Here is a 25,443-nt window from a genome sequence, read left to right on the forward strand (position 1 = left end):
AGGAGACATTAATGATAGGAACAGAAAGTTTTTATAAAAGAAAATTGGAAAAAATAATATAAGAGGATATAACAATAATAAAAAAAAAAAGAAATTAACGCATGTAAATTAAAAAAAATAAAAAAATTTTAGAATCAAATTAAAATGAAAAAGTCTTTATTATGAACATTCTCAGTATAAGGTTGTCAATAGTTTTCGTGCCTGAAAACCATTTCCTCCTAATAAAAAAAAAAAAATTTAAGTTATTTGTGTGCAAAAACTCATGTAACTGAAAAAAGTTCAAAAAAAATATATATTGTAACCTGTTAGCATGTAAAAATATTCCAATTTATTAATATCAAAATTATAAATGATATTTTGATTATATAAATGACTAACATAATTTTTAAACTCTCTTAAAGTAAAATTACGAACTGTTTTGACTTCCTTTTTTTGTATTCCTAATAATTCAGGTCTAAAATTTCTTCTATTTTCTCTATCCCAGCATGTAGCAACAATTTTAAAGCATCTTTTATATTTAGAAGTATCCCATTGAATTAATAATTTTGGTATAGTAAAATAATATGTAGGTATATATCCATTATATTTGGTATTTTCAAAGTTAATAGATAAATACTCAGAAACACTTAAATTGTAATTAAACTGATCTACTGCTATTAACAAAGGAAATATTGTTTGTTTTTTCAAATGCTCAAATAAAGCATAAATACATAAATTTGAATATGCAGAATTGTTTATGCCAATATGAGCTAATTCTAGTAAGTTAGAAGGAACAGAAAATTTATCTAATAAATTTGGTATTTTAACATTGTCATAGTAAAATTTATATAATTTCTGTCTAAACATATTCTTTTCTTTTTCATTTAAATTATTATAATTTTCATCAGTTTTTATTTCTGTATCAACCGTTTTTTTAATTATATCATCATATATTCTTTTGTTGTATAATAAATGCGTTCCATCCAAACAAGTATTATGTAAAATTTCTTTATTAACTTTTATTTCTTTTAAAAATTTTTCATTAACTTTTACTATATCTTCAAGAAATTGTCTACTTAATTCTGGTTGAATATACAAATTTGTATTACTACGAACAATATTATTTATATCAAATTTATATTTTTTTATATCTGGTATAAATATGACAAGCCAGTTATTTAACTTTGCCCATAAAATAACACTATTTAAAATGCAACTTTTTCCCGTTCCTCTTTTTCCATCTATTAAGATACTTCTATTTTTATAAGAATATATTTTATTGTTATTTTTGCAACTATTTATATTATTAATAAAAGCATTAGTAGTAGAACAATTATTTTGAACTTCCTTATTTAATTCGTAATTGTTTTCATCTATAATTTCCTTATCATAATAAGAAGAAAAGTTATTTTTTTGTAAAAAATAATTGTCTAAATTATAGGAATCTCTTTGCTCCTTTAATTTATAAACATCTTCACAATATTTTAGTTCGTTTATAATTTCATAAGTTAACTTTCTATACAATAAACCTATTCCTTTAATTTTCTGGAAATTTTTTATTTTGTTTTTATCACATAAATTGTTTTTCTTTAATTCATTAAGAAATATTTCAAAATTGTCATCATCGTTGTTGTGCATTAAAATGTCTTTATGTAATTCTCCCGCTAATCCTTCAGAAAAAAATTTGTCCAAATATTCTTTTTCAAATATAAAATATTTATCTATATTTTCAATATTAAAATTAGATGAAGATATATTTTTTATTTTGTCATTTTCTACGTTAATATACATGTCTGAATTAAAAAAAAAATCATGTAAATTTCTTTTTTCTTTATTTAATTCGATATTTAATAATTTTCTGTATCTATCTTCATCATAAGGATATGCAACTAATTCTTTATTAAATATTTTGTGTAAATCCTCTTCATTTTTTTTATTTGCTTCTCTGTAAGTTTTGTGTACTTTTGTATTATTAGAAATAGAAGGAATATTATATGTGTTAAATTTCCGAATAAAAAAGTGAAATTTTTTCATATTAAAACAAATGTAAAAAAAAGGATATTTTATATATATATATATATCCAAAACAAATATTAAAAAATTAATTTAAAAAAAAAAAAAGAAAATTACTTATTATTATAAAAACTTTTAAAATGATAATAAAAAAAATTTATACTTTTCATTATAAAACCTATATAAATATATATAAGCTATTTAAAAATAAGAAAAGTAATAAAATGGAAAAAATATATTTTTTCATATTATGAAGTATATGAAGAAAAATGAAATAAAATAAAAAAAATAAAAAATAAAATTTATGCATATAGCAATTACTTTTATTAAAAATCTAAAATAATTATAGAAAAATACAATAAAAAAATGAAAAAAACTATTCAACAATTAAAAAAAAAAAAAAACATGTATACTTTTAATATTTTCAGGCATATGAACGATTAGGAACATTTTAACAGTTCAACATACACCCATTTACTTAAATTATAAAAAAAGAAAAAATAATATAACAGTTTATAAAAATTATCAATAAAATTATTTATTTTTATGATACTGAATATTACTTGAAATTTATTAATTGGATAACAATGTTTCCAAATGAAATAATATTATTAATCTCAATATTTATTAAAATAATAATTTTTATTATATTATTTATATTAATGTATATATTGTTATTTAAATTTTTTATAGTTTATTTAAAAATTTAATTTTTAATAATTTAATTTATTTATATATTTTATTTTTATTTTTTAATACAAAATCTTTATAATTTTTAAAAATAAAACATTACAAAATTTTATGAAATAACTGGAGATATGTAATGAATAATTATTTAAACAAAAAAAAAAAAAAAAAAAAAAAAATAACATACCGTGGTTTTCATATCCCAAAACAATAATAAAAAAGAGTGTTCAAATTAAAGATTAATTAATATTTAAAAAAAAAGAAAAAAAAAAGCTATATGCATTAATAGAAGCTAATAAACTAATAATATTTAAACTTTATAAAGAATTTTTTTTTTATCTCTCTTTAGGTCTAAATTAAAATGTGTATGTTCTAATTATGTATAATATTAAAAGTATGTTTTGAATTTACAATTATTTTTGTTTTATTATAAAGATATAACTTAATTTAAATTTTTATATAACAATTTATATAACTCCTTTTTTTTGTGCAGTAAATGCTTAAGGACATTTTCATTACTTTTTTTATTTGATTCATTTTCAGAATCAGAACTACTTTCTTCATTTTCTAAATCTGCTTCTTCAGCTAATTTACTTAAGAAAGATTTATTTCTATTTTCTTTTAATTTTTTTTGTAATTCTAACATTTCATTACAACATACAATTCCCTTATTAATGTTTGTATAATCATTATCGCTCATATTTTTTATCTCTTCAAGATCTTTTAAGTTCTGTAAATCCAAACCTATCTTCTTCAATGAGCTACTCCATTTTAAAATTTCATCATCAGACACGAAACAAATACATTTCCCTTAAAAAAAAAATTATAAATTTAATATAAATAAAAATATAAAAATAAAAATAATTTTCATATGTATATATATATATATATATATGTTTGTACCTTTCTTGAAATTTCTAGCTGTGCGTCCTGATCTATGCACGAATGTAATATCAGCAACTGGACAATTTAGTTGAATTATTAAATCACATTTATCTAAATCTATTCCTCTACTTAATACATCAGTACAAAATAATATAGATTTATCGTTGGATTCCGAAAATTTAGTTACATTTGCAATTCTTTCTTTTAATTTTAACTTCGAATGTATACTATATATGCTTATTTTATTTTTTAAAAATAAATTACTCCTAAATTTTTTTGGTATAGCTGATTCTAAACTTGGATCAAAAAATAAAAATCTAAACATCATTTTTAACTCTTTTGTACTATTTATAGTATTAACAAATATAATAATTTTTTTTATTTCCTCTTCATTATCAATATCATTAAAGAAATACAATTTTAATAAATAGTAAAGTTTTATATGAACCATCTTTTTTTCGCATTTAACTATATTTAAAGTAAGACCATCAGGTAATATACCCAAATTATCCTTACTTAAATGATCACCTGATAAATTAATAAAAAACGATTTTTCCTTTCTTATGACTATTGAATTTAATAATTTAGCTAAATTTTCGTTTTGCAATTGAACTGTTAATCCCAAAGTAGCCGATAGTAGAAATGTTTGTATATTATTTTTTTTATCATCTACACATTTATATAAATGTTTTACAATAAAATTTATATCATTCATAAAAGAACTTTCAATCATTTTATCTATTTCATCACAAGCAAAATATCTTATGCTTTTCATTTCATAAATATATTCAATTTTTTCTTCTAATTCTAAAAAAAATCTTAACCTTCCTGGTGTGCATATAACTACTTCAGGCCTCTTTGATATAATTCTTTTTTGCTTATTAACATTTAAACCTCCTATAATAGTTGTAATATATAAATTAATATATTTGTTTATAAAACTAAAATGATTTAAAATCTGCAATGCTAATTCTCTTGTTGGCACTAGTATTAAACATCTAAATTTTTGTTTACATTTTTTATTTTTCTCATATTCCTTTAATTTATCTATTACTATATTATTTAGTATAGGTAAACAAAAAGTTAATGTTTTCCCTGTTCCTGTTTTTGATATAACAATCACGTCATTTTTATAATTTATTGATTTCTCTAACGTTTTCATTTGGATTTCAGTAGGTTTAAAAAATTTATTATCATACAATGATTTCATTATGCTATATAGAATACTAACTTTACCATTTATTCTCCACTTTTTTAAATGTATTATATATTTAATATCATTAATATTTTTAAAATTTTTTTCATTTTCAATAATCTTATTTATGTCAAAAATTTCTTTTTTTTTTGTTATTTTAGAATTGTTTACTTCTATTTTTTTTAGATTACCATTTTTTTTGCTATTTTTTAATTTACTTTCTTTTTTTTTTTTTATTTTTTTGTTTATAACTGTACAACTTTTTGATTTATCTCTTTTTTTTGTATCCTCATTATACTTATTCTTTTTTTCAGAATTTATTTTGTTGTTATTTATTTTTTTTTTTACAATTTTACATGATAAATTTTTTAATTTCCTCTCAGCGTTATTTGTTGATTTTAGTACAATTTGGTCTACTTGTTTAGTATTTTTCCTTTTTTTTTTTAAGATTAATTCTTCATTTTTTTTTTCTTTAATTCCTTTTTTATTACCTTCTTCATTCTTTTTTTTTCTTATATTCTTACTAAAATTAATTTTACTTTCTTTTGTTTCACTTCTTATGTTATCTGCATTTAAAATTTTAATACTCCTAGCATCAGCCTTTTCAATAGATATTAAACCTTCCTTTTTTAATCTTCAAAGAAAAAAAAAAAAAAAGTGAATATATAAAAATAATATAGAAAATTAAAACATAATTAAAAAAAAAAAAAAACAATAAAAAGAAATAAAACAAATTAGATAAATAAAAAAAAAAAAAAAAATAAAAAGGAATATATAAAATAAATAATTATAAATACGTTAATAGAAGTAATATTAATATTAAAAACTTTTGTTTTATCATATATATAAATGTAATATTAAAATGTGTAAGTAAAATGCATATAATATTCATATCCTTATTTATTATTCTTTATTTTATATTACTATATTTTTCTTCAATATGTAAATTTATTTTCATTATTTAAAAAATGTTTAATAATATAAAATAAAAAATGAAAATATCTTATTTCACATTAAAAATAAAAATGAGATGAGACAATTTTATGTATAAAAAAGGAAAAAAATTAAACTTATTTATGTATTCTATATATTAGTAGTACGTTTTAAGAAGGTGGGGCTTTATCTTAACTGGCTTAAAAATCATTTTTTTTTATCTTTTTTAAACTGAATTTCTATTATTTTTTTTATAATAAGTAAAAAAAAATGTTAAAAAAAAGAATCAATAAAAAAAAGAGGTTAAAATTAAGCATCATATATTTTCAACATTAGTAAAAAATATTATAATGAAAAAAAAATTAAACATATATTTATGAATAAGATGTATAATTTTCAGTTGTAACGAAAAATATAAAATAAAATTAAATAAAAAATAAAAAAAATTAAATGAAAAGAAAAAATTAGTTGAAGTATACGAGGAAAAAAAAAAATAAAAAGTAAAAAATAAAAATATAAAATACAAAAGTGCTTGTATAACATTAATTTTTCCAACTTTTAATACGATAGTTACTTGTTTTTTATTTTTTTACATTTGATATCCTTGTTAACATACTATAAAAAAAAAATAAATAAATAAAATTAAATTATATTATATAGTGAAAATATGTGGTTCTTCTACAGTTTTTAATGATATTATATATATATAATAGAAAATAATTTATTATTTTATTTATTTTTTTTTAATTATTATTTATTAACATATATTTAAAATTATAATTCTTAATTTCTCACTTATAGATATATATATATATATATATATATTTTTTTTTTTATGTCAATAATATTAAATAAAAGTTTTAATCTTATTTTTGCTAAATATTTTCATTCATTTAGTGTAAGAAACCAAAATAAATTGTTCTTGTTAAAAAATAATTCCGAGAAAATAAGTTATGATTTAAAGATGAATGTAAGCATTTACAAAAACAAGGTGTTTAATACCAAAGATATTGTTGATGTGAGCATAAATCAAAAGGACTTAAAAGTGGAATTATCTAGTTTTAAGGATGACTTTTATAAAATAAAAAAAGAAAGTGTTAATATTGATGAATTAGAGAAAATTGATGTATCATGTACCAATACAAATGAATTTACTGAAAAAGAGAAAGATGAAACAAATACATTAAATTACAATGTAGATGAATTAAGATGTTTATACTTTTTTTTCTTAATAAATTTATTAAGATTTAAAAATAACTTAGACTTAAATTTGATAAAAAACGTTTGTAATGAAATTAATAATGTCACATCATCAAATGTTTCTTTTAAAAATAATTTTTTACATAGTGTAACTTTAAAAAATTTTCTTGTTGGTATTTTAAAAAAGTGTGGTAAAGTTGAGTATAATTTAAATGATTTCTATAGTTCTATAAATATCATCCTTGAAAAATGTAGTATTTTGTTTTTAAATGCATACAAAACGATTTCTTACTGTAAATACTTAACTTGTTGTTTATGTAGTATTTTTGAATTATTTAATTTGAATTGTGATGTTCTTTTTAAAAACTCATTTAACAACAACGTAAATAATAGTAATATCCATTCAATCAATAATTTGATATCTAGTATAAAATGGATGATTCATGATTCTAAAGTTGAAAAAAATAATGAGTTGTCTAAAAGGTTTAGTTCAAACATGTTGCTGTTTGTTTACATGCAAAGTAAATTAAGCGACGAATGTGAATATTTCATGAATTTAATTAATCAAAATTTCAAAAATTGTATTGATAATTATAAAGCGGAGTGTGTTGAAGAAATGACTTCCTTGAATATATATATTGATGTTATATACAAAAATATTAATGAAAACATTAGATCCCATATTGAAAATGTATTAGATATTGCAAATAAAATATTACCATTATATATAAATAAATTAAAGGATTTTCTTCTTTCGAATGAAATTATTATAAATGAAAATACTGATTTAAAAAAGCCCCCTTCAAATGGATTTATTGTTGATTTTAAATCTGAAGATAATTTGGAATTTTTACTTTTGGGAGTTTATGAAAACTATTTAAGAAATATTGCAAATATGTTTCTTGAAGCTTCCAGGAAAAACGAATTACAAAAAAATAAAGAAATGAATAGGGTATATAACAGTCTGTTAATTTTTTTAACAGATATTATTATGCATATGAATATTATGTATGATATAAAAGCTTACAACAAAGCGATATCGCAAATTATGAAAAGCAAAAAAGTTTCTAGTTCAGTACATAATATAGGAATTGGATGCTTTGACTTTAAAAACTTTCTTTATTCCCTTATATCAAAGGAAAATTCAAAATTAAAATTAGAAAATGAAAATGAAATAATGAAAGATAAGAAAATTATTACTAATCGTTTTTTTAATTTCCTCAATGATAATTTTTTACCATATAAGTTTGAAGAAGAAATTAATGAAATATTAATGCAGAAAAATATCAACTTTATCCTCAAGGTTCCAAAAGGAACAAAAGATTTTACTGGAGAAGATATGCAATTAAGAAATATTTTTTTTGATTTTATAAAAAAGAAATTTTTATTACATGGTGCAGTTGAAATTGATACACCTGTATTTGAATTAAAAGAAACATTAACTGACAAATATGGAGAAGATTCCAAATTAATCTTTGATTTAAAAGACCAGGGAGGGGAAAATTTATCCTTAAGATATGACTTAACTGTACCTTTGTATCGTTTTATTAATACTAATGATATTAATCAATTAAAACGATTTCATATAGGAAAGGTATATAGAAGAGATGAACCAAGTATGAATAGAGGTAGATTTAGAGAATTTTATCAATGTGACTTTGATATTGTAGGAAAGTATGATAAGCTTCGTACCGACTTTCATATATTGTACATTTTCTGGGATATATTAAGTAACTTAAGGAATGTTATTGGTAACTTTAAGTGTAAGCTTAATCACAGGAAAATTTTAGAATATATTCTAATTTCTTCTAATATTCCAAAAGATAAAGTTAAAACAATATCTAGTAGTATAGACAAATTAGATAAAATAACATTTCAGCAATTTAGAGAGGAATTACTAAATGAAAAAGGTATTCCTGTTGAATCTGTTGATAAAATAGAAGAATACATTTCTAAAACACTTAGCTTATCTCCGTTTTTGGTTATTGAATTTCTTAGAAACGATTTAAACCAATCAAATTTTGGTGAAACATATAAAAATGAAGTTCTTGAAGTTATAAACCACTTAGAACAAATTTTTGAATTACTAAAACATTTTAATATGGTCAATCAATTTGCATTTGATTTATCTTTAGCGAGAGGACTTGATTATTATACTGGTATAATTTTTGAATTTGTTCTTTTATCAGAAACAAGTATAGGAAGTATAGCTGCAGGAGGAAGATATGATTATTTAATAAGAAACAAAAGAAAAGAGTATATTCCATCTGTTGGTGCATCAATTGGTATTGAAAGAATTATAACAATTGCTGAACAATTCATAAAAAAAAAAAATTTAGTTTTAACAGGTAGTGAACATAAAAATGATTTAGTAAGTAAGGAAAGTAGTAGCAATAACACATCCAAGTTAAATTTGAAAGATAATTCAATAGATGTTCTTGTATGCAATATAAAAAAAAATTGTTTTAAAGAAACAATAGAATTATGTAAGAAATTGTGGGAACATGATATTTCTACTGAGTTTACATATGTTAAAGATCAAAGGATACAAAAACAACTGGTTTATGCTCTAGAAAAACAAATACCTCTTGTTGTCATAATTGGTGATGAAATTGAAAAAGGAATTGTAAAATTACGAGAATTAACCTATGATAAAAATAAATCAGTAGAAGAAAAAGAAGTAAATATAAATAACATCGTTAGTGAAATAAATAATTATTTTAGAAATAATTTATCTTGGAAAAAAAATATTACAAACATTTTATTTGAAAAAAAAGATTAAATAAATAAAAAGACTATATTCATATTTCTTATTTACGTTTCATTTATTTTAAAAAGTAAATAAATACAAAAAATAAATCTTATTCCCTGTTTTTATTTCATTTAGAAATAAAAAAAAAAAAAAAAATGTATTTATGATCGTAAATTTAATATTGTCACTTTTAAATAAGAATGCTAAACAATATAGTTTTAACTGCCATTTACTTTTTTGAATTTTTAAAAATGAAATATATTTTTAAAAAAAAAGTTTAATCTTTCATACTAAATATTTTTTTAATGAACTAAAAATATTTTTAAAATAAAATTAGGAAAGCAATATTATATTTTTTTGTGTAAAAAAGGTTTAAAATAGGTTAAAAACTTTTTATACAGAAAAAAAAAAAATATAAATATATTTGTGCAATTAAAAAAGATATAATATTGATGATCCATTAAATAAATACGTAAAAATACAATATTTAAAATATATATATATTTATGCTTATGTACACACTCCATTATGCAATAAATTCATAATTGCTCCCGCTAAAATTTGATTATGAATATTTTTCTTATAAAAATTACTAAATTTATGAATTATTTTTAGTTAATGATATTCGAAAATAAAACAGGAAAAAAGAAAGTTTATTTTAACCTTTTTTTTTATGATTGTGTTCAAAATTTGCTTTACGTAGAAAAAAATTAAAAAAAAAAATGATAATTTTTATTTGCATATAAAAAGATTAATGTTTGTTGATCTTATTTATTTCAAATTTCCTTTTTTACATGTAATATTTAATTAAAAGGGAAAACAAAATATTAACATATTTTTTTTTTTTTTGATATGGACATTGAATGGGATAACGAAACAATAAATAAATTTTATAATTATTTATATGAGATAATTAATTATGAGAAATGTTTGGAATTAGAAAAAGATATAAGAATAGAAACAGGTACAGAAAATAAATTAAATACAAATTCACAATTATGTAATGGAGATAATAATCAAATAAATATATACACTTACAAATTTAAAAAGGATGAAGATGACATAGTGGGTGAGATTTTAGATAATGAAAAGCAAGAAGAAAATATAAAAAAGTCTATACCATTAATAACTAAAAAAGCCTTTGCTATTTATACTAATGTAATTGATAAAGCAAAATCTGAAGGATCAAGTGTTAATTTGGAGACAGATCATTTTTTAAGAACAGATATTTTTAAACTTGTTTTTAGCAAATATATTACTTATAATACTAAAGCAAAAATTAAAGAAATTCATTGTAAAAATACAAAAAACATTGTTTCATTAGCAAATCCTTTAAATATAAAAGATTATGATTTAAATAAAATAAATAGCGAAACAATAGCAAATTTAATGAATAATAATGTAGGTATTCAAAAAAATTTTATAGGAAAAGAGTATATGAAACTCATCTATGATGAATTGGTATTTATTGAATATAATAATAACTTTAACGAATTTAGTAGAGAATACAGAAATATACGGACTGATTTTTATTGTTGGGCATATATATCAAGTTTAGATAGAGAAAAACAAAAAGGTTTACATAAATTATTAAAAGAATTATCATTAATTCCATATGAATTAAATAAAAAAGCAAATTTATCTTTACAAGTTTGCACTTTATTTCAATTTTTGTACTTTTGTCCAAATAAGTCATTTTTAAAAAAACATTCTGAAGGAGGATATGGAAAATTAGACAATGGGAAAAAGATTACTTGTATATATATTCCTCTAGTTCATTCAGGCAATGATATAGAAATTAAAATATATAAAAATGAAGATAATTTAAATGAACAAAAAAAAATAAATAATAATGATACTAATATTAATACAAATTTATTTAGTAAAAAAGACGATGTCCCAATTAAAGTAATAAAACCAGAAAGTGATTCTTTAATTTTTTTACAAACAAGAAATATTTCATATGAAATTTCAAAAACAAAAAACAAATTTTTTATTGTCAATCTTTGGATTTCTGGTCCTGTTTCTCTCGATAAAAAATTGTAAAAATAGTATGTTTCAAAGTTTTTTTAGATATATTAACTTTAAAGAAATAAATTATTACTCAAAAAAAAAAAAAATTATTAAAACAAATAAAAACAAAAAGAAAAAACAAAATAAAATAAAAATATACAGACGTAATATAACGAAAAATAGTGTGCTTACTTATGATAATTAAAATTTTTATTCTATATTACATATTATATATTTTTATGTATTTTTTTTTTTTTTTTTTTAATTTTGTCAAATTTCCAATTATTATATAAATCATGTTTTACGAAACTTTATCAAATATAGGCAAAAATATATATATTTTTTTTCCATCTATATTTTAAAAGACATCTTGATTAAATATCTCATTTATAACTCTTTTTTTTTTTTTTTCTAATTTTGAAACATGAATATTTTTTTAATGTGTAATATTAAAAATATTTTAAATAATTAAGTAATATCTACTTGCTACTTCAAAAAAAAAAAATGTGTATATATATATATATGAAATCTATTAAATCTATAATATGAACTAAAAATATTATATAGTTCTTCTTTTCTTTCTTATTTTTTTTCTCTTATTAACGTAAAAACTCCAATACATCCCAGCATTTCTTTTTTTTATACCTATTTTACCAATGATATTGTAATATTGTTTTTTTCTAACATTTTTTAACCAACTAAATGACAAGACTTTTGAATTTTCTTTATTAACTAAATTACAAGTAGTGTTTAATTTTATTATTACACTACTATTTCTTTTAATATTATTTTTATTTTTTATTTCACTACTTACAATTTTTTTGTCATATATAATGCAATTCGTCAAAGGAATAAAACAACTTTTATTATTTAGAATACTTTTTATATTCCCTTCATTTATATTTAAAGGCGTTTTATAGTTTAAAATATTACTTGTATCAACATTTATATTTAATAATTGTAAAGAAGCAAAATTAAATTTGCAATTACTGTTATAGATTTTCTCAATTAAAGGAAATATACCTATTTTTTTCAACATTTTAGTATATAAAATTGTATTAAAAAGATAATTTATGTATGCAAATATAATAAAAAATAAAATTCGTATGTTAAGATAAAAGGAGAAAAAAAAAAAATATATTTTATGCTTCATTAGAAAAAAAGAAAAAAAAAATTCAATTTTTTATTTCAAATATAAAAATATTTTAATATAGCCGAAGATAATTTTAAGTAATGCATACAAAATTTTTTATTAAATAAATAAAATGTTCAAGTATTATTTTTTACATTTTCATTGAACTTTAGATTTTATGAAAGTACTAATCACTAATACATGACTTTAAAATAAATTTACTATGTAACGAAAAAAATTAAAATATAATAAAAATCACCATTAAAACTTCCTCATATCTGAATTACCATTATTTATTTACATTTTTTCAGATATATATATATATATAGAATTTCTTTTAAAAGCTCGAAAAGAAAATGCTAAAATAATTACGCCTATATATTCATCATACACAAAAAGAATATAAATATTTAATTTGAAAATTATTTCAAATTCATTGATTCCGTTTTCGTTTGCGCATATATTTTAATTCTTTAAATTGTATATTTGAAAAAGACAAAAAATATTACTCCCATTTTTTTACTAAATGTATACAGAAGATAAATAATATTAATTTAAAAAAAAGTAGTCATTTATAAAAGTATGATTATGTAAAGTATAAAAAAACATTTTCTTTTTATATTTTTTTTTTTTTTTTGCTTTTAAAATGAAATTTATTAAAATGTCATAAATAGTATTTACCTAATAAAATATATGAATATAATTATTATAAAATACATATTTTTTTTTTAAGAAATCCTAAAGTAGTAGTCCTAGAAATTTATACAATAACAAAATAAGTATAATTTAGTAAAACTTATATAATTTCTTTTTTTTATCTTGTTTTTCGTTTTTTTTTTTTTTTTTTTTATATATAATTATCTCCTTTTCTTTTATTTTTACTGTAAACATTATAATTTTGCTATTTTTAAATAAACTATACCAAAAAATTGAAAACACTAGAGTTTAAGAAAAGCTTATGCTTGTATAAAATTTGTTGCATTTAAAAAAAAAAAAAAATAGCTATTTAAAAATTTGAAGCATTAACTATTTTTTTTTTTTTTTTTATTTTCTTTTAAAATTAAATTTATACATTTTTCGATTTTATTTATTTTTTATTTATGTGCACACAAGAAAAAAAAGAAAATATATTTTTATATTTCTTCATTCTTAAATTATTTATCTTGAATTATCGAAAATTTACATAAATAAATCTTTATGACAAATTCAACTTTATTCTCTTTGGCGTTACACATCAAATAAAAAAATTAGAATAAATATAACATACTACATAGTAAAAAAAATAAAGAGATTTTTTAGATTATTAAGTATATGAACAATTTAAGCGAACATTTTTTAAGAAAACAAAAATAAGTTTTTTTGGAATACTCATAAGCACCATCACCTATATATAAATTTTTCCTTGAAGTAAAATCTTTTATTAAAAATGGTAAACAAATATATATATATATATGTGATAAAAATAGATGAAATGTTAAAGGTCTTGGTATTTATTCTTTTATTAAATGAAAAACATTTCCATATACTGATACTTTCATACATTTCAAATTTCTTTTTTGATTTTAAACCTTATGTATATATTTAAAGTGTTCATTTTTTTCTTTTAACAATGTATATTTATATACATATATATATTTATAAATGCTTATTAATCTATATTCAATTTTTTTTAAAAAATATGTATTGCTAATATTTTTCTTTTTCATCTCTCTATGCATAAATATTGAAGAAATGTTAATAATTTTCATTATATGTTATTAAAAGAATAATAATTTAATTGTATATTTTTTTAATAAATTGTATATAGTTCTTACATTGTGAAAACATCACCTTTTTACTAATATTTAATTCCTTATTTATCTATTCTATACATACTGATAAATTTATATTATGTTGTATATTACATTTAATATATGAATTTTATATTAAACTATTGCATTTGTATATATTATTGTAATATGTATAAAATGATATCCTTTTATTAATTATTTTTATGAATTTTAATATGTACTGTTATTTTCTGCTTAGTATTCCTTTAATATATACTTAATACTATTTTTATATGATTACATTTTACATTTTTTTTTTTACTTTTTCCCTTTAATTATTTCCATATTTATAAATATATTATTTTTCTTTTACATAATAAAATTGTAAACTTAAATATACTTATATACTTAATAAATAATCATTCTCTTTTTTTTAAATGATATAGGTATCATGTACGGAATATAGAAATACACCTCTTAAGTTACCAGCTGATGTTGCTGAAGAATTAGCAACAACAGCCAAAAAGCTTGTTCTTCCAGGAAAAGGGATTTTAGCTGCTGATGAATCCACTCAAACGATTAAAAAGAGATTTGATACAATAAAATTAGAAAATACCATCGAAAATAGAGCTAGTTATAGAGATTTATTATTTGGAACAAAAGGCTTAGGTAAATACATTTCAGGTGCAATTTTATTTGAAGAAACCTTATTTCAAAAAAACGAAGCAGGAACCCCTTTAGTAAATTTGTTACATAATGAAGGAATAATACCTGGGATAAAAGTAGACAAAGGATTGGTTGCAATTCCATGCACAGATGATGAAAAGTCAACACAAGGATTAGATGGTTTAGCAGATAGATGTAAGGAATATTATAAAGCTGGAGCAAGATTTGCAAAATGGAGAGCTGTTTTAGTAATTGATCCATCTAAAGGAAAACCAACTGATTTATCTATCAAAGAAACAGCATGGGGATTAGCTAGATATGCAGCTATTTGTCAACAAAACCGTCTTGTTCCAATAGTTGAACCAGAAATATTGGCAGATGGTGCACACACTATTGAAGTATGTGCAAATGTAACTCAAAAAGTTTTATCTTGTGTTTTTAAAGCATTACATGAAAATGGAGTGTTATTAGAGGGTGCTTTATTAAAGCCAAATATGGTTACAGCTGGATATGAATGCTCAGAAAAAACAAAAACACAAGATGTTGGTTTCTATACTGTAAGAACGTTAAGAAGAACTGTACCACCAGCTTTACCAGGAGTTGTATTTTTGTCAGGTGGACAATCAGAAGAAGAAGCTTCTATTAATTTAAATTCAATCAATGTATTAGGCCCACATCCATGGGCATTAACTTTTTCATACGGAAGAGCTTTACAAGCTTCTGTTTTAAACACATGGAAAGGAAAGAAGGAAAATGTTGCCAAAGCTAGAGAAGTTTTACTACAAAGAGCTGAAGCTAATTCTTTAGCAACTTACGGAAAATATAAAGGAGGAGCAGGTGGAGAAAATGCAGCTGCATCATTATATGAGAAAAAATATGTGTACTAAAAAGAAAAAGAAAAAAAGTTAATAAAATAATATATTCATATATATTTACATATAATTTATATATTTATTATTATATCATAGAATTATGTATTTGTATAATTATTATAAATTTTTATTTTATGAATTTCTAACTTTTACATAACTAGTATACAATTATAATTTTTATAATTATAATATTTTGATAAATGTATATATATATAAATTACCAGAACATTTTTCTTAAAAAAAAAGTGTCAAAATATTAAACAACAGTATTATCATTAAAAAAAAAAAAAAAAATTATACAGATATAGATATATGTAAATTTTTTTTTTCATATTTTTAAAAACTAAAAATTTCAATTTTTTTTTAATCCGATAAAATATTATTGTAATATATATTTTAATCAAAACTAAGTATTTAATATTTTACATTAAAACTTATTTTAGAATATAAAGGAAAAAAAATAACACATTAAATATTGTATTGGAAAAAAAACTATATTAAAATTATAATTACAAATTTTTTTTATTGTCTAAAACTGTAATTTAAAGAATACATAAAGCTGTATTTAAAGAAATAATAATCTTAAAAAAAAATATATATAAGTATTTAATACTTCTAAATTTTACAATATTTTCAATAATTCACTACACTAAAAAATAAAATAAAATAAAATAGATAATCTAGTAATATAGATATACAATATATTTCTAAAATTAAAAAAAAATAAAACATTCATATTATTGAAAAAGTGAAATAATTAGTACAATTTTCAATAAATAATTATGAAAGTTTTTTAGTTCTTTAATATTTTTAGTATGTAGCTATATGTAAGTATTATATTTTTCCTAAAAATATTTTTTATATTAATCATTATGGAGAAAAAAAAAAATAGAAAATATTGTATTAAAAAATGTGTCTAGTTGTTAAATTCAAATTTGTAAAATTCTACTTTTCATAATTTTCTTTATATTAATTTAAAATTACTACCTTTTTTTGCCTTTAATTAAAGATGATATAACTGTTAAAAATAAAAAATTATGCAGCATTATGAAATACTTTTTGGAAAAAATAGGTGTAAAAGGCATTAAAAATATTAAAAAAAAAAAAAAAAAAAGAAAAAAAAAAATGATATAGATATACTTTCTTTTTTATTTTATTAAAATTTACCTTATAACACAACCTAACCAAGTAGGAATGAGAATTTTTTTTCTTTCTCTAAAAATTACTTTACTGCAAAAGTGAAAGGATAGTGAAAATTAAAAAAAAAAACATTTGTTATTTAATTAATAAAAAAAATAAAATACCAAATTTTTATAATTTTATAATAGAAATATTAATATAATTTAACCTAATTGATGAAGCAAAAATGCCTGATAGAGTAGATGATATAATGCTATTATCTAAATTTTTATTTAATTCACAATAGCATAACGTACAAACACCTGTATAAAGTGGTTAAAAAAAAATTATGATAGATTATATGTTATTCATTTAAAGTCTTTAATAAGAAAAAATTAGTAAATACAAAATAATATAAAAAATAATTTCAAATTTTCATATATTCATTTATTCTCTTGATATTATATATATAAGCTTATATTTCTATTTTATATAATACATGTCCAAAACGATAATCTAGAAGCAAGAAAATTTGATATTTGTATATTATTCTTGATTTTTAATAATATATTGAAAGAAGGAAATTTACAAAATATTTTACTACTATTATTATTAAAATTTAATTTATTATTTAACCTTGTATTGTATAATTTATACTTTGCTAAATAAAATGAATTTTTAAATTTTTGAGTACTTTTTTTTGCATTAATGTTTTTCTTTACATAAGAAAATATAATATTATCATTTTTATGTATATAAAATTTTTTATGAATTTCTTTCCGAAAAACATATCCAATTATAAAACCATTTATATACATGCGAATAGTATAAATTGATACAATATTTTTAAATTTTATTTTGCTGTCTTCACATAAAATATCATTCATTTTCGTTTTCTTTTTGATAAATTTAATTTAAATAGTGCATATATATATATAAAACTTTATAAATATATTTAAATTAACTGTTTTTAATTATGACTTAGATTAAATATAGAATAAAAAAAAAAAAGAACAATATATAAAAAAATTGTTTTTTTAGACAATTTATTTTTTTTCTTTCTATTTCATGTAAAGAGCATAAGTCATTTTAAAATAAGTTTAAAAAAATGTATACAGAAAATATGTTCTGTATTCATTTATTTTATTTTATATTTATTTTCTCTCTTTGAAATTAACACATAATTCATTTAAAAAGTAAAAAAAATTAAAAAGCTTATTTGCATTTATTTTTACTATTTTTTATTTATTTTTATAAAGTGATTTTTACATTATAATTCTTTTAATTTTTTCAGTTTTATTTTCTAAATTCTTGATAAAACACAAATTTTTATTTTTTTCTATCATTAATATTTCTGATTGCTTTTTAACATCTTCATTTTTTTCATTAATTATACTAACTTTTCTGAGCATATTACTTTTATTGTTTTCAATATCTTCATATGCTTTCTTTTTTTCTTGGTTTAGAATTGTATTCAAAATGCTTTTCTTTTCTTCATATAATTTAAGAAAAAAAGTGCTTTTTACATTATTACCATTTACACTTTTTTCAACTTGAGTATCTATGTTGTTTATTAATTTCTCAAGCTCATTTATCTATTTTATATAAATTTATTAACAAAAAAAAAAAAAAAATAAAAAAATAAAATAAGATAAAATAAATAATTTTACATATATAAAAACAATTTATTTTTAAAAAAATTATTTTTTAAATATTTGTGAAGAGAAAAAAACAAATATTCAATGTTTGATTACTTGTGTTTTTAAACCTACAGAAACTAAATTTTTTTCTATCATTTTATAGATAATAAAAAAATTAAAAAAAAAAGAATATAAAAAAAAAAACATAAAAATAAAATTAATCTATAAAATTACACTATTTGTTTCTAATATCGCTCTGTGAAAATATATATTCATGTATATTACATTATTTTATTTTTTTGCTTTAATTTTATATATATATATATATATTTTAATTATTCATATATTAAATAAAAAATGTAAAAATTATTTTACGTTTATAATAATTAAAAATGTGCAAATTTCTTTAAAAAAAAAAAAAAATAGATTAATAATTATGTCTAATTTTTTATAATTTTTATACATGAGAATTTTATATATTTATATCAATAAAAAAAAATTTAGAATAAAATTATAAGAATTTTCAAGATTATTATTATTTGTTTATGTTAATTATATAATTGATACAAGTATGTACTAACCTAACTTTCTATATGTATAAAAAAAGGAATTAAAGAAATTAAATATTTTATGTAGAAATAACAATATTAAAATACACAAAATAATATATACATAAATGCACCTTTAATAATATTTTACATTTATTTTTTTATCTAATAAAATTGAATAATTTAAAATTCTAAATTTTGCAAAAATATTCTATTAGTTCAATTTTAAATACCTTAAAAGTAAATTTTTAACTTATTAAAAAATTTTTTTTTAATACTTTCTTTTATAAATATCCGAATTGAAAATTTAGTAAGAACAATCCTTTGATTCTTAAAGATAAATTTGAAAATAGCGCATGTATTAAAAAATATAATTTTTTATATTTAACTGTATTTTTTTTTTTTTTTAATATACATCTCTCTTTTAAAATAAACATTTTAATTGATTCACATATAAGAATATTCTTAAAATGTTTTATATTTTTAATGATATGCAATAAGCTTTTTTTTAATAACATGCGTTATTCAAATAATGAAAACATAATATTCATTAAAATATATATATATATATAATATATAAATATTTTTATGTTATTTTTTTATGATAAATATATTTAAAAACCCAAATATTTTTAATTAACAGTTTCATCAACTTTCTTAATTTTTTGTACACACCTCTTAACAGTTCAGATACTAAAAATAGAAACTATATTTACTAATCTTGTATGCAGATATTTTAAAAGTTAATAATATATTATATAGAAGCATTATAAAAAAAATGTAATTATAACATAAAAATATATATATAAATAATTATTTTTCTTTTTTTTCTAATTTACATATTTTAATGCATTAGATGTGTGCAACCATTACATTGATATAGAATAAAAAAAAAAGAAAAAAAAATATAAGATATATATAAAAAAAAAATTAAAAGATAATAAAAAAAAAAAATATATAAAATAAATAAATAAAATAAAATAAAATAAAACACAATAAAAGATAATAATAAAATTGAGACTATAAAAATAATATATATATATATTTAAAAGAAATATTTACATTAAAATTTCAAAAAAAATATTCAAAAATGTCTCACCTAAATTAGTAAAATGTTATCTCAAAAAATGAAAGTGAAAAAGAAGGTTTAATAAAGAAATTTAAAAAAATATAATTCGAAATCAGAAAAAATCGAAAAAAAAAAAGCATATTTTCATAAAATCTGTGATAAAAAAAAAAAAAAAATAATAATAAATTAGAAATAAAAAAAAGTAAAAAAGTAAATAAAAAAATAAAAAAGGTAAAGAAATAAAAAGATATAGCATTAAGGAAAAATGATAAATGAAGACAAGACAGTTATTTCTGCTGAAAATATTATGAATGATATATATGTACTTAACATAAATAAAAATATTGATATAGATATTATTCAAGAGGGGTAATAACTAAATATATATATATGTAATAATTAGAATTGTAATATATAAAATATTTGGATTATATTATATATATATATATATATTTTTTTTTTTTATATGCAGATTACTCAATATAGGTGATGAAGATTCTAATAGTATATTATTTTTAGAAGAAAATAGTAATTCAAAGCATGAACTAACAGTACTTAATGTAAATCTAAAAGTAGATAAAAAAAATCATATTCCTAACAAACAAGAATTAAAGTATACTGACATTGAAGTAACTATTGATTTTAATAAAAAAAAATTCATTTATAACTTAGATAATTCAAAAATGCATAAATGTTATTATTTTAAAATAAAAAATAAATTAGATTATATTATAAAAGAAGAATTAAATTTTAAAGAAAGCATTTTATATATATACAATGCTATCAATAATAAAAATTATATGAAATGTTCCTGTTGCATAAATGAAAATAGCGTTATATTAAATACTGAAAACAGAGAGCATTCTTTGCATCACAATCAAAATAATATAAAAGCTCAAGATAATGAAAAAAATGATATTAAGAAGTTTATAATAAAAGATAAATACATAAATGAAAGAAAATTGAATGAGGAAAAAAATACTCCATTTTTAAATAAAGATACAGAATCGAATAATATTTGCTCTTCCTTTGAAACAAGTATATTTTCAAATAGTGGAAAAAATGAATTAAGTCAAAAAAAACAAGGTAAATCGTATTATACTAAAGGTATTCCAAATGAAATAATTAAGAGCAAGTATACTGAAGTAAAAAATATTAGAGAATCAAAAAAAGAAAAGAACAAAAAAGAAGAAAAAGAAAAAAATGATTTAAAGAGAATACATGAGGATTTAGAATCTTTAACAGGTAAGGAAATAAATGAAGATATATATAAATTAAAATGTTATAATGAAGAAATAAAAAAAAAAAATGATGAAATATTATTTTCAATAGAAGATGCTGAAGAAATAAGTAATTTTCTTAAAGAAAACATAAATAAGAAAAATGAAACTAATAATATGATGGTAGAAAATGATGAAAAAAATATTGAAAAGGGTGAAGAAAAAGAAGATGAAGGGGAAGAAGAAAGAAAAAAAAAAAAAATAATGAAAAATATAAATGAAAGTATACCTTTAACAATTATTTTATCCAATAAAGGGAATGAAATATGCAAAAGGATAATTGAAAAGTACTCAAGATATTATAGAGATTTCGTAGAAGAAAAAATTTTAGGTTGTGGAGGATTTGGCTATGTAATGAAAGTAAAAAATAAAAGATTTAACATTACATATGCATTAAAAAAGATAACTTTAAACAATTATAAAAAAGGGAATTATTTAAATAAAAAGTTTGATATGAATGAGAATGAAAATAATAGTTATATAATGGAAGAGGCAATAATGATTGCAAAATTACAACACGAAAACATTGTAAGGTATTATGATGCTTGGGTAGAAAATAATATTGATTTTTATTTATATAATGAAATATTAAATAAAAATGAGAATAAGGAAAATAAAAAGAAAGATATCTATATAGAAGAAATAAAAACCTTGTGTAATTATTATAAAAAAAATAAAGATAATAATATTTATGATAAATATTTATATATATTAATGGAATATTGCCCAGGAAAAACTTTAAGAGAAGCAATAGATTGCGGTTTTATATATAAAAATGAAAAACTAATATGGGAATTGATTAAACAAATTTTAAAGGGAATATCATATATTCATGACATGAAAATAATACACAGAGATATAAAGCCATCCAATATTTTTTTACAAATAAGTGATAATATTTTAACAGCTAAAATAGGAGACTTTGGATTAACAACAAAAATTGATAATAATAAAATGAATCCATCAGCAGGAACAGTTCACTATATATCACCTGAACAATTAAATGGAGAACATTTTGATGAAAAGGCTGATCTTTTTTCATTAGGTGTAGTGTTTTTTGAAATGTTTCATGAACCTTTTTCTACATCAATGGAAAGATCAATTGTTCTGTCTAATTTATTAAAAGGTATATATCCTGAGTATATGAAATCAGACCAGAAAAAATTTCAATTTTTATCTAGTTTATTAGCTATAAATCCTCAGGATAGGTCTTGTGCTTATAATTTATTGCATGATAACTTTCTTTTTTCTTTTGAAAAAGATTTTACGGAAATTTATAATTTAGTAGAAAATAAAAGAAATTGTGAAGAAGTTCATACAATTATCAGTACACTATTTGATAAATTTGACAATATGAAAGAAGAAAAAACAAAAAAAAAAGAAGATTTCTTAACTTTTCAAACAGCTAAAGTATTTACTGAAGACACAGAAATAAAAAAAAGTATTAAAAAAAAAATTATAAAATCTCTTAAAAATAGAGGTGCCATTTTCATTATTACACCCATTATCTTACTAAATAAATACTACATTGATTTTGATAATACTTTTATTGATGAATATAATAGTTCTTATAATTCAAATAAAAAAAAGGAAAATAAAATAACCAATATTTATATTAATACAAATAAAAATAAAAACTTTAATAATTTATTGTATTTGTTAGATATACATGGAAATACGATTACATTACGTTTTTCTTTTTTTTTGTCTTTTTCTGAATATATATACGAAAATATTGAATCATATAATAAATATAATGAAGCTAATTTTTTTTTAAAATTTTATACATACGGCTTTACATATAAAAACCAATTAATTAAAAATAAGCAAATCAAAAAGGATATTAATTCAATATATCCAGAAGAGATAGAAAAGATATTTTATTGTATTTTAATTAGCTCTAAGAATATATATGGGCAAGAAGAATTGAATTATCTTTCTATATTCTCTAATGCAGATATATTGGTATCTATATACACTTTATATAATCATATATCATATTTTAATAAACTATTGTTTGTGTGGTCATATATAGATTTACTTCCCGTAATATTAAATGAATGTTTCGAAATTCCTGAAGATGTGTCATATGAATTAAGTGTTCATTTAAAAAAAAATTCCATTTTATTAGTTAATAAGTCATCAATTATTGCTATAGTTCAAAAATATAAAATAAATAATATATCAAAAATATCGGATTATATATTTAGTTTATTTCAACTTAAGTGTGAAAACAATAAAGTAGATGAATATTTAAACACTTTAAATAAATTTATATTAGATATATTAAGCAAAAAGGATTCACTTTTGAATAATAAAAGTAATAGTACATATATGGATATAGCAAATGTAAGTAGTAGTAGTTTAGCCAAAGCAGCATGTGATATTTTAAATAAGAATAACATTTTACATGAAAATGAAGAAATAAATAAAATGAAAATTTTTTTATTATTAGATAAGGTAAAAAAAATTAATAATTTTATAGGAACAAATTCCATAATAGATAACACATCTTTCGATTTATTTTTAAATTATGAGGAAAGCATATTTTCCAATGAAATTATATTTTATGTGATATCTGAAAGTAAAAACAAAGATATAATAGCATATGGAGGAAAATTTGATAAAATTATTCAAAATATGAATTCTAATAATAAGAATTTATTAAATATAAAGGCATATGGTGTAGAAGTTTATTTAGAAAAAATATATTTAAAGGTAATAGAATCAAATGAAAAATTATCATTTAATATGCAATCAAATGCAACATCAGAAAAGTCACAAATGTTCAAAAATTTTTTATTATCAGTTGATCAAAATAACTTTTCATGTACAAATCAATTTATTCAATCATCTTTAAACAATCATCTTAATTATTCTTCACCAAAAGTTTTAATTCAAGTATATGAAATAATGAACTTATTAATTGCATATGATTTATCAAAAAAATTGCTAAGTAAAAATATATCCTCATATACTTATTTTTCTGTTAGTGCAAATTTAAAAAAAAAAATGAAAAATTTCAAACCAAACAAGATTCATTTTATTATTACAATTAAATCCAATAGTAATGATACTTCATTTAATCCTCTAAATCCTATTAAATTTAATGAAGTTACATATAAAATTTTTAATGCTAATAATCAAGAGTATAACTATATGCAACAAGAAGAATTAATAAATTACATAATTAAAAATATTTAGTTCTAAAATAAATAAAAGTATGAATATATATTATAATCATTAAATTTCTTAATTATATATATTAATGTAAAATAATTTTTGATAGATATCATTAATTATATTACAAATATATTTGATAAATTTTAACAGTTTTTTTTATCTTCATACAATTGATGCTTATTAAACTATCTTGTTATTATACTAACAATATTTCTATTATTAATATATATGTGGATATGGTGTGTATATATATATATTTATTATTATTTTTCCTTTTATAACTTTTTGAAATTTATTATTTATCTATTTGTAATTCAGCATATTATTAATATAATCATTTTAATTGTAATGATTAGAACATTTTTTTACTTTTATTTTACATATATATAATTTTTCTTTTCTTTTTTTTTAGTTTAATTTTTTCTTTTTTGTTTTGTCCTTTTTATACTTTTTTATTTTTTAGGTATATTATTATATTATATTATTTTATATTATTTCATTTTTTTTT

At 18.7% G+C, this 25,443-nt stretch overlaps 9 protein-coding genes across 9 annotated transcripts; 4 read left to right on the forward strand and 5 right to left on the reverse strand.

The window, feature by feature from the left end:
* Positions 1-171: 171 nt before the first annotated feature.
* Positions 172-2,013, reverse strand: PRELSG_1235700 (mitochondrial ribosomal protein S29 precursor, putative; the record flags this gene model as incomplete). The annotated part of the gene is made up of 2 exons (XM_028678154.1): positions 172-218; positions 303-2,013. The coding sequence occupies 2 exons, from the start codon at positions 2,011-2,013 to the stop codon at positions 172-174; spliced, it is 1,758 nt and encodes a 585-aa protein (XP_028534472.1).
* A 1,108-nt stretch (positions 2,014-3,121) lies between these two features.
* PRELSG_1235800 (RNA helicase, putative) lies at positions 3,122-5,903 on the reverse strand (the record flags this gene model as incomplete). Its single annotated transcript, XM_028678155.1, has 3 exons — positions 3,122-3,489; positions 3,583-5,393; positions 5,860-5,903. The coding sequence occupies 3 exons, from the start codon at positions 5,901-5,903 to the stop codon at positions 3,122-3,124; spliced, it is 2,223 nt and encodes a 740-aa protein (XP_028534473.1).
* Positions 5,904-6,527: 624 nt separating this feature from the next.
* Positions 6,528-9,674, forward strand: PRELSG_1235900 (histidine--tRNA ligase, putative; the record flags this gene model as incomplete). The annotated part of the gene is made up of 1 exon (XM_028678157.1): positions 6,528-9,674. The coding sequence occupies one exon, from the start codon at positions 6,528-6,530 to the stop codon at positions 9,672-9,674; it is 3,147 nt and encodes a 1,048-aa protein (XP_028534474.1).
* An 822-nt stretch (positions 9,675-10,496) lies between these two features.
* PRELSG_1236000 (conserved Plasmodium protein, unknown function) lies at positions 10,497-11,690 on the forward strand (the record flags this gene model as incomplete). The annotated part of the gene is made up of 1 exon (XM_028678158.1): positions 10,497-11,690. One exon carries the CDS (start codon positions 10,497-10,499, stop codon positions 11,688-11,690), a length of 1,194 nt encoding a protein of 397 aa, XP_028534475.1.
* Positions 11,691-12,216: 526 nt separating this feature from the next.
* PRELSG_1236100 (conserved Plasmodium protein, unknown function) lies at positions 12,217-12,696 on the reverse strand (the record flags this gene model as incomplete). The annotated part of the gene is made up of 1 exon (XM_028678159.1): positions 12,217-12,696. The coding sequence occupies one exon, from the start codon at positions 12,694-12,696 to the stop codon at positions 12,217-12,219; it is 480 nt and encodes a 159-aa protein (XP_028534476.1).
* A 1,519-nt stretch (positions 12,697-14,215) lies between these two features.
* On the forward strand, positions 14,216-16,111 carry FBPA (fructose-bisphosphate aldolase, putative; the record flags this gene model as incomplete). The annotated part of the gene is made up of 2 exons (XM_028678160.1): positions 14,216-14,218; positions 15,005-16,111. 2 exons carry the CDS (start codon positions 14,216-14,218, stop codon positions 16,109-16,111), a joined length of 1,110 nt encoding a protein of 369 aa, XP_028534477.1.
* A 984-nt stretch (positions 16,112-17,095) lies between these two features.
* Positions 17,096-18,102, reverse strand: PRELSG_1236300 (conserved Plasmodium protein, unknown function; the record flags this gene model as incomplete). The annotated part of the gene is made up of 4 exons (XM_028678161.1): positions 17,096-17,114; positions 17,264-17,326; positions 17,445-17,538; positions 17,715-18,102. The coding sequence occupies 4 exons, from the start codon at positions 18,100-18,102 to the stop codon at positions 17,096-17,098; spliced, it is 564 nt and encodes a 187-aa protein (XP_028534478.1).
* A 378-nt stretch (positions 18,103-18,480) lies between these two features.
* On the reverse strand, positions 18,481-19,011 carry PRELSG_1236400 (conserved Plasmodium protein, unknown function; the record flags this gene model as incomplete). The annotated part of the gene is made up of 2 exons (XM_028678162.1): positions 18,481-18,810; positions 18,970-19,011. 2 exons carry the CDS (start codon positions 19,009-19,011, stop codon positions 18,481-18,483), a joined length of 372 nt encoding a protein of 123 aa, XP_028534479.1.
* A 1,726-nt stretch (positions 19,012-20,737) lies between these two features.
* On the forward strand, positions 20,738-24,956 carry IK1 (eukaryotic initiation factor 2alpha kinase 1, putative; the record flags this gene model as incomplete). Its single annotated transcript, XM_028678163.1, has 2 exons — positions 20,738-20,841; positions 20,945-24,956. The coding sequence occupies 2 exons, from the start codon at positions 20,738-20,740 to the stop codon at positions 24,954-24,956; spliced, it is 4,116 nt and encodes a 1,371-aa protein (XP_028534480.1).
* Between the last annotated feature and the right edge of the window lie 487 nt (positions 24,957-25,443).

The sequence above is a fragment of the Plasmodium relictum genome, assembly GCF_900005765.1.
Source record: "Plasmodium relictum strain SGS1 genome assembly, chromosome: 12".
Taxonomy (NCBI): domain Eukaryota; phylum Apicomplexa; class Aconoidasida; order Haemosporida; family Plasmodiidae; genus Plasmodium; species Plasmodium relictum.